The sequence below is a fragment of the Aotus nancymaae genome, unplaced genomic scaffold (assembly GCF_030222135.1).
Source record: "Aotus nancymaae isolate 86718 unplaced genomic scaffold, 86718_ANA_hifiasm-v0.15.2.pri h1tg000008l, whole genome shotgun sequence".
Lineage (NCBI taxonomy): Eukaryota > Metazoa > Chordata > Mammalia > Primates > Aotidae > Aotus > Aotus nancymaae.
In genome coordinates this window covers 1367400-1380704 of record NW_026988419.1, presented here as the reverse complement: position 1 = coordinate 1380704, position 13305 = coordinate 1367400, and the positions used below count along the sequence as shown (strand labels likewise).

The 13305-nt window shown below is 45.9% G+C and overlaps 1 protein-coding gene across 5 annotated transcripts in view; it reads left to right on the top strand.

Annotated features, from left to right (window-relative positions):
* Positions 1-1078: 1078 nt before the first annotated feature.
* The window catches only part of ATG16L1 (autophagy related 16 like 1), a 38517-nt gene continuing 26290 nt past the window's right edge, over positions 1079-13305 (top strand). For 3 of the 5 annotated variants that reach the window (XM_012434174.3, XM_012434173.3, XM_012434171.3), the window contains exons 1-4: positions 1079-1347; positions 5633-5726; positions 12173-12278; positions 13049-13122. In XM_012434174.3, the coding sequence (XP_012289597.2) occupies positions 1233-1347; positions 5633-5726; positions 12173-12278; positions 13049-13122 (389 nt within the window). In that variant the 5' untranslated portion in view covers positions 1079-1232. Of the gene's footprint in view, positions 1348-1650; positions 2213-5632; positions 5727-12172; positions 12279-13048; positions 13123-13305 lie in introns of those variants that run through there. The other 2 variants (XM_012434172.3, XM_012434175.3) reach the window with 2 other exon arrangements.

Below are 13305 nucleotides of genomic sequence, written 5' to 3'. Positions count from 1 at the left end.
TCATTTTTCTTAGCTCCTGTTTCCAGTCCTCTTCTCCATTGCAAAAAAAAACACAAAAAAAACCCAAACAAACCACAAAACCCGTTTCCCAGTCAGTGTGACATGCCTGCCAAAGCACCCTGACTTTGGGTTTATGAGTTAAGAAAGAAGAAAGAAACACGAAAAGCAGTTTAACAGTCAAAGACAGGTTTATTTTGGAGACTTCTGGTCGATTTCGGTCAGGAGCGTTTTCTCTAACACACTAAGGGTATTTAAGGGTTTAGGGAGCTGGGAGCTTATTGCAGGTTCAGAATGTTTCTATGTGAAGGAAAGTTTATCGCGGGATTGGAAAGTCTCTGGTTAGAGGGGAGGCTATCTCCGGGTTGGCACGTTTCTGGTTGGAGCGGGGTTCATCTTAGGGTTGTAATGTTTCTGGTTATCTTGACGTTAACCACAAGGCTGATGTTTTTTGGCTGGATTTAGGCCGTTTTTTAATCAAGAGAAACTTAAAATAGTGATGTTTGTCCAAGATGGCAATGCTCCTGTCAGGGCAGATCTTGGGAAGACACCAGCTGTCTTTGTAAAGTTAGGTTCCCCTGGTGCCAAGCACAGTACTGACTGCATTACATGGGCTTTTCTTTTTAATATTCGTGACAACATTCTGAGGTAGGTATCATTTACTGCCCCCATTTTACAGATTACACAACAGAGGTTTCGGGGGTTGTCACTCATCCACAGCCACACAGCTATTACGGAGGAAGGGACCCCATTTGTTCCTAAACTGAGATTAAAAGGAAAAAAAGGGAGGCAGACCAAGAAAGAAAACACGCAAAGTTGTGAAAAACAGGAAAGGAAAGGTAAGCGGTCTGGCGGAAGCTGCCCCTTTCCTGCCTCCTTCCCGTCCGGAGCTAGGTCTTGCGCGGGGTCCGAACGCCCCCTACCGGCCGCCTCTCTGCCTCCGACGCTTCCGGCTACAGGCTGGCGTCACTAGCGAGCGCCCCTGCGTCGGCATCGGCCCCTGAACACGTGTGGCGTAATACGTCGGGTGAGGGGGCGGGTCTTCCGGCCCTCTCGAAAATAATTTCCGGCAGGAGCCGGAAGACCGTCCCGGATGGCCTCGGGACGCCCAGTGTGTGGAGGTGAGCGCTGGGATTGCCGGTTTTCCCGCGTCCGCTGGTCGCCTCATGCTGCAGGCCGTGGCCGCTAGCCCCCGCTCGCATCGGTGGCGCTGAGGTGCCGGGGCAGCAAGCGACATGTCGTCGGGTCTGCGCGCCACTGACTTCCCCCTCTGGAAGCGCCACATCTCGGAGGAGCTGAGGCGCCGGGACCGGCTGCAGAGGCAGGCGTTCGAGGAGATCATCTTGCAGTGTGAGCGGCGCCCATGTGGGCTGGGAGCGGGGCGGACGGGCCCCGCGGATGTATGCGGGGCGCCAGCGGGAACCTGAGGCGGAGCCCCCGGCGCCGCCCACGCGCATGGCGGCCGACCCGCGTACCCCACGCCTGGGACGCCCCACGCCTTTTAAATGCTTTCTCTAACTTGCGTTTTATCTTTGGAGGATTTTCCCTACTAACTTGTGCGATCTTTGTGGGGACGGACAGTTCGTGTTTGTATTTGTAAATCCCAGCAGCTCACACAAATGCTTTAACAGGTCCCGGGAACATCCCTTCTATGGAGGCATGTTAATGACGGTCGTTGACTTTATCGCAGAATTAACATTGCTTTCTCAATGTAGTGGAACGAGTGGCCTTGGATTCCTCAAACTAACTTCGCTTACTCCACCTTGGTGGTTTTTTTTGCGGAGAAAGGGGGTTGGGGGAACAGGGTCTCGATCTGTCGCCGAGGCCGGAGTGCAGTGGCGGAGATCACGGCTCATTGCAGCCTCAAACTCCGGGCTCAGGTGATTCTCCCACCTGAGCCTCCGGAGGAGCTGAGATTACAGACGCGTGCTACCACTCTGCTAATTTAAAAAAAAAAAAAAAAAAATGTAGGAACGAGGTCTCCCTGTGTTTCCCAGGCTGGTCTCCAACTCCTGGGCTCAAGCGATCCTCCTACCTGGGCTTCCCAAAGTATTTGGATTACAGGCGTGAGCCACCGAGCCCAGCACATTCTGATTCTTATCTTTGAATCAAGACGGAACCTTTACTGTTATTGAGATCTTAAGCATGTCACGTTATCAGTGTTTTTTGATGCTTCCCAAATGAGTCTACTGTGCAGACAAATTTTAGAACTGTGGTGAGTATTTTGCATGTGTTATTTCATTTTATCTTTCCCAAAATAATGTGTATGAACCAGGAACTTTTTCACACATGGAACTGAGGCCTAGGAAGATTAGGTAACTTCTGAGGTTGCACAGCAGGTTAATGATGGGACTGGTTTTTTTTTTTTTTTTTTTTTTTTTTGAGAGAGAGTCTGGCTCTGTCACCCAGGCTGGAGTGCAGTGGCGCAATCTCGGCTCACCGCAACCTTCGCCTCCCAGGTTCAAGCGATCGTCTTGCCCCAGCCTCCCTAGTAGCTGGAACTACAGGCGAGCACCATCAAACCTTAGTTTTCTAATCTGTTAAATGGGACAGTAATGATACCTACCTACCTCAGAAGGTTGTCACGAATATTAATTTTTAGTATTTTTAGTAGAGACGGTTTCGTTATATTGGGCCAGACTGTTCAACTCCTGACCTCAGGTGATCTACCTGCCTCAGACTTCCAAAGTGTTGGGATTGCAGGCCCAGCCGGGACAGGGATTTGAACTCAGGCTTGATGACTAACTTTTGCATTGGCTTTTCTCACTGGCTCCCACAGCAGATGGGTCTTTGCTTTCAACTGCACCCATTGTTTTAACAAAACTAAGAAGAAAGGGGATGCTTTGCTGTTCTAGGAGGTCCTGGAGAATAATGCTGTTTCAGAAAGCCAGAGGCATAAGAAGTCCCTGTGACTCAAAACGTGATTCCCTTACAGATTACATATATCAGTTCATTAGGTGCTTATTGGGTGTTTATGCTTTAAAAGCTAATATATTTTGAAAGTCAAATTGGGTTGGAGGCTTGACTCCCCCCCCCCCCCCCCGCCTGAACCCTGTGTCTGTTTTGCCTCCTCTATAAAATGGGGAGGAAGCTTACCGTGCCCACTTGTTAAAACAGTGATGTGCCTATAAGTGCTTTCAAAGTCATCTGTATAATAGTCTGTAATTGTAAAGTGTTTGTCTCTTTGAAACAAATGGAATGTTTTCCTGCCCTTTGAAAATGGCATCTTGATGAGGCAGGAGCATGTAGAGCAGTCAGAATAAGAGGTCAGTCGTGGAGAGAAGATACCTTTAAAGGACGCTAGAGTAGTGAGTACTGTCTGCCCCAGGGACCAGGAGAGGAGACTGGGATAAGAGGCTAGGAAGGGGCAGGGGAGTGAGGCAGCCTTTGCATATTAAGATCTTGTTTTGGCAAAGGGACTGACAGCTAGGGAGATCATTTCTATTATAGTTTGTGAAACACCTTCATTCCTCTCATTCCAGCCTTCCCAGGCCAGTCAGCTTCTGACCCTCCATCAGCCTGGAGTCTATTCCCTGTTCAGTCCCTGCCTTTGAACTGAAGAGAGAGGTGGAAAGAGGCCATAGTGGGAGGGGAAAAGCTTCCCTCCATCTCCAGCCCTCTCTTCGGGGAGGAACCTTTGGGAAGCACTCCCTTTGAATGCCTATGTCTTTTGAAAGAACCTAAAATTATCACAGGGCACCAAGCTTTGGTTTAACATCTAAAGATCTTACTAGAGCCCTTTGACAGTGGTGGATTTTAAACCTTTCTCTTGATCATGATGTCCCAAGTTGAAACCAATTCCCAGTTTGGCTGAGCTAGTTTGTTTAACTAATATAGATGAGAGTGTTTCTACCCAGGAGTTCTGTTTTCAGATATCAACAAGTGGGACTCAAGATTGTGAAAGGAGAAATAAGCTCTTTTAACAAGAACAGTCACTAGCATAAACCCTGTCTTGTTCTTCTTGGTACCTGCCTCCACATCTGATCTTACTGGTGTCTGTGTGCCTGTTACTCTTATTTTTTATTTCATTTTATTTATTTCGAGACAGAGTCTCGCTCTGTCACCCAGGCTGGAGTACAGTGGCATAATGTCAGCTCACTGCAACCTCTGCCTCCCAGATTCAAGCAATTCTTATGCCTCAGCCTCCCCAGTAACTGGGACTACAGGCAAGTGCCCCATGCCTGACTAATTTTTGAGACAGAGTTTCACTCTTGTTGCCCAGGCTGGAGTGCAGTGGCGTGATCCTGGCTCACTGCAACCTCTGCCTCCCGGGTTCAAGCAATTCTCCTGCCTCAGCCTCCTGAATAGCTGGGATTACAGACGTGCACCACCGTGCCCAGCTAATTTTTGTATTTTTGGTAGAGACAGGGTTTCTCCATGTTGGACAGACTGGTCACAAACTCCCAACCTCAAGTGATCTGCCCACCTCAGCCTCCCAAAGTGCTGGGATTACAGGCATAAGCCACTGAGCCCAATGTGTGAGCCTGTTACTCTTAATGACATGTTCTTTCTAGTCCTGTCTTTTGAATTTCTGTACTCTGTCTCCTGTCAAATTTATGATGTTTGGAAAGAGAACTCATTTCCTCTCCAAGCTCTCCCCTCCTGTGTTCTCTTCACACATTAGCATCTTCCTCCCAGTTGGCTGAGTGAGGAACCTCAGAAGAATCTTTCACTTTTTATTACTGTGGATCTGTTAGTGTAATTGTGTGCTTTTGTAATCTCTTACTTCATCATTGCCAATAAGACGAAGTCTAAGTCTAAATTTCTCATCCTGCTTTTTCCTGTGTTTGCTCAACCTTTATTTCCAGCCACTTACCAAAAAACTCTTATTCCTTCTGTGTGGACCATCATCTTCCTTTCAAACCTAACTCATAAATCACCACCTGTGACACCATTCATAAAAATGAGTAAAGAGGCCGGGTGTGGTGGCTCATGCCTGGAATCCCAGCACTTTGGGAGGCTGAGGTGAGCAGTTCTAGAGGTCAAGAGTTCGAGACCATCCTGGCCAACATAGTGAAACCCCGTCTCTACTAAAAATACAAAAAATTAGCTGGGTGTGGTGGTGTGCACCTGTAGTCCCAGCTACTCGGGAGGCTGAGGCAGGAGAATCACTTGAAGCCAGGAGGTGGAGGTTGCAGTGAGCTGAGATCACGCCACTGCACTCCAGCCTGGCAACGAAGCGAGACTGTTTCAAAAAAAAAAAAAAAAAAGTAAAGAATGTATTCTGTGTACCTTTTTATTAGTTGACTGAATTAAATGTTAACTCCCTCATGTTGGGGGCTGTCATTTGTATTTGAATTTCTAGTTCCCTGACCTAAAAAGTAATTAAATGTATTAAATTATGATAAAGTTCTCCTACATTACTTAAAGGTACATAGTATTTCACTTTGCCATTGTGTTTAGTGTGTTTCTTTTTCTTTTTTACTCCCAAGTTAGAAACAAATCACTTTGGGGATGGAAAGCATTTTCCAGCTCCCTTTAATAGGGAAGACATTCTTGCAGGTGTTTCTACAGGTTACTGTGGCTGGGGAATGCATGTTCCTGTATTTTATCCTACAGTGCGTGACAAAGTAGGCACCTAGTAAGTGTACATATGTTATCCATAACTTAATTTCTGAAATTTTTATTTTAATAGATAACAAATTGCTGGAAAAGTCAGATCTTCATTCAGTGTTGGCCCAAAAACTACAAGCTGAAAAGCATGACGTACCAAACAGGCATGAGATAAGGTATTTGGAAACTAACGTGTATCATCTGTGTCTCCTCTAATGATATTTATCTCAGTTCAGTTGTCACTTCTCTAAAAGCAAATCAAGTACTATTTCTGTGTTCTGGTTTTTGTCAGCCCCTTTCAAATGAGAACTACTAAAGCCAAGTAATTAAAATCGTTTTTAAAAGGTATGTACATACCTAGAAAGGTCATTAGCAGTACAGTGCTCTCAGCACTTAAGGCAGGTTCATGTGGTAACCTTAGGTGTTTCCCATCTAACCTGCCAAGGTTCATGGGTTTTTGTTTTTTTGTTTTTTTTTTTTTTTTTGATAGAGTTTTGCTCTTGTTGCCCAGGCTGGAATGCAATGGCGCAATCTCAGCTCACCGCAACCTCTGCCTCCTGGGTTCAAGCGATTCTCTTGTCTCAGCTCCTGAGTAGCTGTGATTACAGGCATCCACCACCACGCCTGGCTAATTTTGTATTTTTTACTAGAGACGGCGTTTCTCCATGTTAGCCAGGCTGGTCTCAAACTCCCGACCTCAGGTAATCCACCTGCCTCGGCCTCCCAAAGTGCGGGGATTACAGGCGTGAGCCACTGGGCCCGGCCTTTTTTTTTTTTTTTTTTTTTTTTTTTGAGACGGAGTCTCGCTCTTGTTACCCAGGCTGGAGTGCAATGGCGCGATCTCGGCTCACCGCAACCTCCACCTCCTGGGTTCAGGCAATTCTCCTGCCTCAGCCTCCTGAGTAGCTGGGATTACAGGCACGCGCCACCGTGCCCAGCTAATTTTTTTGTATTAATAGAGACGGGGTTTCACAATGTTGACCAGGATGGTCTCGATCTCTCGACCTCGTGATCCACCCGCCTCGGCCTCCCAAAGTTTTTTTTTTTTTTTAATCACAGACAAGTTAAGTATTTCTGAGCAGGTTTATGTAGATCCTGTTAATATAGGATTGATTGGCACATACACAAAAATTGCTTTTGGGCAATATGGGTCTATTTCATCCTTTTTAGGTTGGTGTTTTTCCAGCATATATAAATGGTCCCCACTTGCAGCGGTTCAACTTAAAATTTTTCTTTTTTTTCTTTGAGACAGAGTCTTGCTCTGTCACCCAGGCTGGAGTGCAGTGGTATGATCTCAGCTCACTGCAACCTGCAACCTCTGCCTTCCGATTCAAGTGATTCTCCAGCCTCAGCCTCCTGAGTAGCTGGTACTATAGGTGGCCACCACACCTGGCTAATTTTTGCATTTTTAGTAGAGGCAGGGTTTCACTGTGTTGGCCAGGCTGGTCTTAAACTCCTGACCTTGCGATCCACCTACCTTGGCCTCCAAAAGTGCTGGGATTATAGACATGAGCCACTGTGCCCAGCCAACTTACAATTTTTCAACTTTTTAATGGTGCAGAAGTGATACACTTTCAGTAGAACTGTTCTTTGAGTATCCATCCAAGTGTTCTGTTTTCCCCCTTCAGTTCAGTATTCAATAAATTGCATGAAATACTCAGTAACTTATAAAATGGGCTTTGTGTTAGATGATTTTGCCCAACTGTAGGCTAATGTGTTTTGAGCGTGTTTAAGGTAAGCTGTGATATTCAGTAGGTGAGATGTATTAAATGCATTTTCAACCTGTTATCTGTTTTCAACTTCTGATGGGTTTAAAGGGACTTAGCCCCAGTAAGTGGAGGAGCAGCAGTATTAGTAGATTGTGAAATCAAATTAGCAGATTGCAATAAGCTCTTATTTTTCTTTAAGAACTAGATTAGAAAAATATCAGTGTATATTAATAGAGTGTTTACTGGGCCATTTGTGTGCATTTATGTATATTTGAAGTCTTAGTGTCCTCTTCCGTAATACTCATTGTGTTTGCATGCTAAATTTGGTGGTTGATATGGGAACAGTAGCCATATTGCTCTGAAATCTCCACACATTTAGCAATTGTAAAAACAAGGTTGGTGATTTATGGTGTTTAGAAAAAAAAAAAACTAGAAATGGTATCTGTAGCCTTATGTGTGAATTTGCTCCTAGAGCTGTAACTGCTGTTACGTCTCCTCATCTGGCAGAATGGTCTCCTGGTAGAGGACAGAGTGGAAAAGATTGCAGAGAACAGATGGCTTGGCAGGGCCTAGGTTCCATCCTTGCTTTCTAACAGTTCAGGAAATCCTGCCTGGCTGTGGCCCTGGGAGGTCTTCTGTAGTACTTAAGATATTAGTTGTAGTATTTTGCTTAATTTTAGGTGTAGATAATGCTGTTTGACCATTTTCATCTAAATTCAGCCAATTGAAAACTTAAAACATCTCTGATTAAACCCTTGGTGACTATATTCTTGTATTCTTTATCTGTTAGCCAAACTCATTTGCTTGGAAAGGCACTATAAACAAATATGTAGCAGTTCTTTTGGCTGAATTTCACTAGGATAGTCTTTTTTTGAGGCAGGGTCTCTCTCTGTCACCCAGGCTTGAGTACAGTGGCATGATCATGGCTTACGACAGCCTCAGCCTCTGGGGCTTAAGCAATCCTGCTGCCTTAGCCTTCTGAGTAGCTGGGAGACTACAGGTGTGCACCACCATGCCAGGCTAATTTTGAAATTTTTTGTAGAAATAGGGGTCTCACTATTACCCAGGCTGGTTTCCACTCCTGGGCTTAAGCGATCCTCCCTCCTTCGCCTTCCATTAGTATTGGGTTTACAGGCATGAGCCACCATGCCAAGCGGAATGGTCATTTAAGTGGAGGTCTTAATAAACCAGGTTCATTCAGCCTTGGACACAGCAAGTTATTCATTGCGATGATGCTTTTTGCAACAGTTTATTCACAAGGCTGCTAAGCAAGGATTCAGGAGAACAGGTCTCAAATCCACTCCTTGAAAATAGGGGTTGGGGGTACTTATGGGATAGGAAGCAGGGTGGTCTAAAGTGTGGGAAGAGGTGATTGGTGGGTAGGAAAGATGAGGTGATAGGGCTTCCATGCAAGCGTAATCGAGCTGTGTGGTTCCTCATAGGACACATGCAGAAAATGGTGGCATTAGCACCATCTGAAGGAGGAGTGTTTTGGCCCTCTGATGTCAAAAGGTCATCTCTTGGGCATTCACACAGGCCCACTTGAGCAGTTGAGGGTGTCGACTGGCTTTGATGAGCAAGAGCTGCTTCCTAGTTCCTGGAGGAAAACTTTAAGCACTGATTATTATAGTGAGCCACAGTTATTTATAAGGAAGCTAGTGAGAGTTTAGTTATATATTGTTTGGCAACTTGACTTGCTAGTGGGAGTTTGGAACTAGAAGTAAGTGATGAAAAGCAGGCAAGGCGGGTTGAATGGTGGGATTAATCAGGTTACCATTGGTTTCAGTCTTTCCATTTCCACAAATGGTATCCATAATAAGGCTGTCCTTCTGAGTTCTTTGTTTCCATTCGTGGTATTTTCCTCGAGTCATCTATGGTTCCCTTTTCCCTCCAGATCTTCCCCTCCCCATATTCCTTCATCACCAAGTCCACCCCTAGCCTCTTGCGTCCTTCTGGTTGCATTTATTTTGCCACCTCCTTTGTTTATTTGTCTTCTTATTCCCAGACCGTGTTGGGAGCCTCATTCACTCAGTAGACTTCTGCGACCGCAGTGTGGGCTGGGCATTAGGGGTGTAGAGATGAGTAAGCCAGAGTCCCTCCTCTGAGGAGGATTGGAGTCTAGACAAGGAGGCCGCCCCAAAGGGACATTTGCTAGAGAATGTAAGGGTGTTCACAGAAGCCGGGCACCATGGGCACCATTGGCTTCCTTCCCCCTCCTTGTGTCTCTCCAGAGTTCCTGCCCGTGTCATCCTAATTAACCTTGAAACACTGCACGCTGTGCTTAAATAGTGATCCGCATCAGTTAGTAGACTTTCTCTTTAGTATTTTCATCACTTTGCCTACAGTTTGAAATCAAACTCTTCAGCCTTGAAATTGTTTGTTCTAAGCATGGTTCCCGGACTAGTGGCATCTTCTGGGAAATTGTTAGAAATGAGGATTCTTGGGCCCCTACCTCAGACCTACTCTGTTAGAAACTCTGCGGGGGGAGCGGGGGGTGCCTGATAATCTATGTTTTCAGAAATGTTTTAGGTGATTCTAGTGACCTCTAAAGTTTGAGCACTACCACCTTTACTGCTACTCAGAGTTCCTAGAACCAGCAACATTCCCATCACCGGAGCACAGAAAGTTGAAATGCAGATTGCTGGGCCTTGCTAGGAAAGCAGATCATAGTGGGCTTCAGGAATCTGCTTTAACCATGCACTCCAAGTGATTGTTTTTTCTACTTGCTGAAGTACCTTAGGCTGATAAGTCATTGTAAGTAAAATAGGAAGTCCTTGGAGGCTCTGGGTGGTGGAATGAGCTGTATCCTGCTTGCCTTAGTCTCTCCTAGCATTTCTTTTGAGTTCTGCATCTTGGTATACTTTGAAGTTTAAGCATCTAGTCCTGTGGCCCTGCTGCCTGATGATCTTACCTCCATTTTGCCCTTCCTAGGTGATTCCTACTTTAGTTCCTCTTCAGAAACCCCTCTCAAACTGAAACCATCCTTGTCTGGGGAAGTCTGCCTCTGAGCATGATTAACACTTTGTGTTGCCACTCTTTGATACACTTTTGTTTTTCTCTATGTTGTTAGTTTTTATTTCGTGAATATGTTCTATAGATAGCCAGCTCCTTGGAAGGAGGGACCACATCTTACACACTTGAGTCCAGGAGTTCGAGGCCAGCCTTGGCAACATAGTAAGACACCATCTCAATAATTTTTTAGAAGATGGGGAAGATTTGATAATTATTCTACCTAATTTAGGATGGTTTCATGTGAAGTGTGTTCCACTTTCTAATCTCTTAGCTTTACTTCTTGGGCTAAGATGGGGGAAGTGCCAGGTTGCCTCAAAAGATGAGGTATTAGTTTGTGCTTAGCTGTGTAATAAAATATTAGTTGTAGTATTACAACATACAGAGATGGAGGGACTACTCTACTACCTCCCCCCTTTTATTTTATTCCAGGTCATATGGAGCAGGCAGTTCTTTCCCCTCTCTTCAGATGTTGATATCCTAGTGTCCAGCCTTCTTCCTTTTCTCCATCTACAAGCCTTCCCCTCACAGTGGTTTCAGCTACTCGCTATAATCTGATAATTCTCACCAGCCTTCTCTTGAACTGTAAATCCAGTCGTAGTTGTCTTCTGCTGTTTCTGAGATATTACGCAAACACTTGGCAAAGATTCCAAAACTGCATTGACTGGAGGTGATCTGAACTGACTTCTGTGGCTTTAGGCACATCTATTTGCTGACAGAGTCTACATGTTAGCTTCCAGCTTGGACTTCTCCTTGAAGTTCAGACTCTTAATACCCAGTTTCCATTTAATGTGTACACTTGAATGGCCACAGCTGAACTCTTTAGGCCTCCCCCAAAACCTGCTTCTCCCACAAGCTTGCCCATTTCAGTGGGTGACACCTGCCTTCTACCAGTTGCTCAGGCCAAAAGCCTTGAGTCATCCTTGACTCCGATCTGTCTTTCACACCCCATACCCAATTCAAAGTCAGGTCCTGTTGGCGCTCTCTTCAGAATGGATCTAGAATCAGACAGCATCTTAACCTTCACTGCTCCCACCCTGGTCTAGCTGCACTGTCCCATGTTTGCACTGTGCAGTAGCCTGCCGGCTGGTCTTCCTATTTTGCCCTACCTCCTGCAGTCTGCTCTCCTTTTAAAACCTAAGTCATTTGGCTGCTCACAGCCCTCCAGCAGCTTCCCTTCACACCTAGTAAACCTCACAGTGCTCCGAGGGGCCCACGAGGCTCTGCATCATCTCCCCACCTCCTCTGTCCCCTGCGCCTGGGCTTCAGTCACCCTTCTTCCAAACACATACCTGCTGTATGCCTCTCCAGGCCCTGCTGCTGCTGCTGCTCTCTGCTCAGAGGGCCCTTCCCACAAGGGTCCACATGGCTTATTCCTCACTTCCTTACAGTCTCTAGTCATGTGTCACCTTGGAGAAACCCTTCTCAATTACATTCAAATAGGACCCCCCGCCCCCCGCTCTGTTCCCTTTCTTCTGCTTGAGTTTTCTGCACAGCACATGTGACTCCTGACCTCACATCTGCTCTCAGTTGACTGTCAGCTGCATGAAAGCAGAGCACTGTACACATTGCTGCATCATTGGCCCTCAAGTGCTTGCCCACCAATGAGTGGGTCTCATTGGTGCCTCTCTGTTATTGGCACTTCATTCAGGAACTTTCTACCCTTTATTCCTGACATGCCTGGTGGTCACAGTTGCTTTGCTTTTTTCCATGTGTTTCATGTCTCTTCCTTTCCACTCGTAGTGGCTGTAACTGCAGCTGCTGGAGACACCCGAATGATTTATTGGCTGTGTGAACATGTCTCTGGAGTTATTGTTTCACTGCCTAATTGGAAAGGTTTGAAGTCTCATTTTTCCCCTCCTTTTTTTGCACATTCTCTTCATCTGCCTGGTTTGCCAATTTAGTCCAGGACATGACGGCACATGGAATGACAGTCAGCTCCAAGAAATGGCCCAGCTGAGGATTAAGCACCAAGAAGAACTGACTGAATTACACAAGAAACGTGGGGAGGTAAAGCTAGCCCTTTTCCTCATCTGTCCTCTGGTCTCTGTGAGAGTCCTGTGGGGAGGGGAGGGAGCTCAGTCACTTCTCACCAGAATTGACAGCAGCCTTAGCCATATGTGGCATCAAAAGCCCCCTCTACAGGAATAAAAGGGCGAGGAAAACGGAATGAAAAGACCAGGCAGAGTGAGGCCCATCAGCAGAAGGGCAGTCCTGTGAGAGCACTGCCAGTTACCATGCTCCAAAATCAGCATGGGAGATGAGAGTAGGGAGGCTTTAAAGAACGAAAAAGCCTGCTACCTGGTCCATTGAAGGTCTTACTGATGGTTTCATAAAGCTTTTCAGTACAAAGCTTTTCAGTACGAACCCTGAAATTTCAGAGACATTCATGAGAAAGAATCAAGTCCCAGGCTGTGTTCCCCTGGATGGTGGTCTTATGGCAAAGCTCCAGTTGGGAAAATGCAGTTCACTGTCACTACAGCTCAATTAATTGTGTTTTCAGCAGTAATGAGTCTCCAAAAGGGTAGCTGAGGTTGATGGCTAGACAGCTGTCCTCAGCAAGCCCCTGTTAGTCACCTGGTATACTTCTCATCCAGCCAAGCTGCCCTTTAACAGGGAGTGTCAGGGACAGTTCCCCTTTGTGTCTCCATAGGTGCCTCGGCTCCTTGCTGTCACCGAGCTCATTTATTCTTTCTTAAAAATAAATAGCCACCCACTATGTAGTTTCCAAGTGAGGTCCTAAAATCTTATTCATGAAAGTGTTCTTCTTTATCTCCCAGTTAGCTCAATTGGTGATTGACCTGAATAACCAAATGCAGCAGAAGGACAGGGAGATGCAGATGAATGAAGCAAAGTGAGTAGAGACCATGCCTCTTTGGAGCCTGATCGTTGGGTCACATGTCCTTGTTCTGCTAAATTCTTGTGAGCAGGGCCAGTGGCAATGAGTGGCCACAGTGCACTCAGCAAGAGTTTGATTTCAGTGCATGCACGCTCTGGGATCCTTTTCTACCAGCTCTGAGAAGGAGAAAGCAAGGAC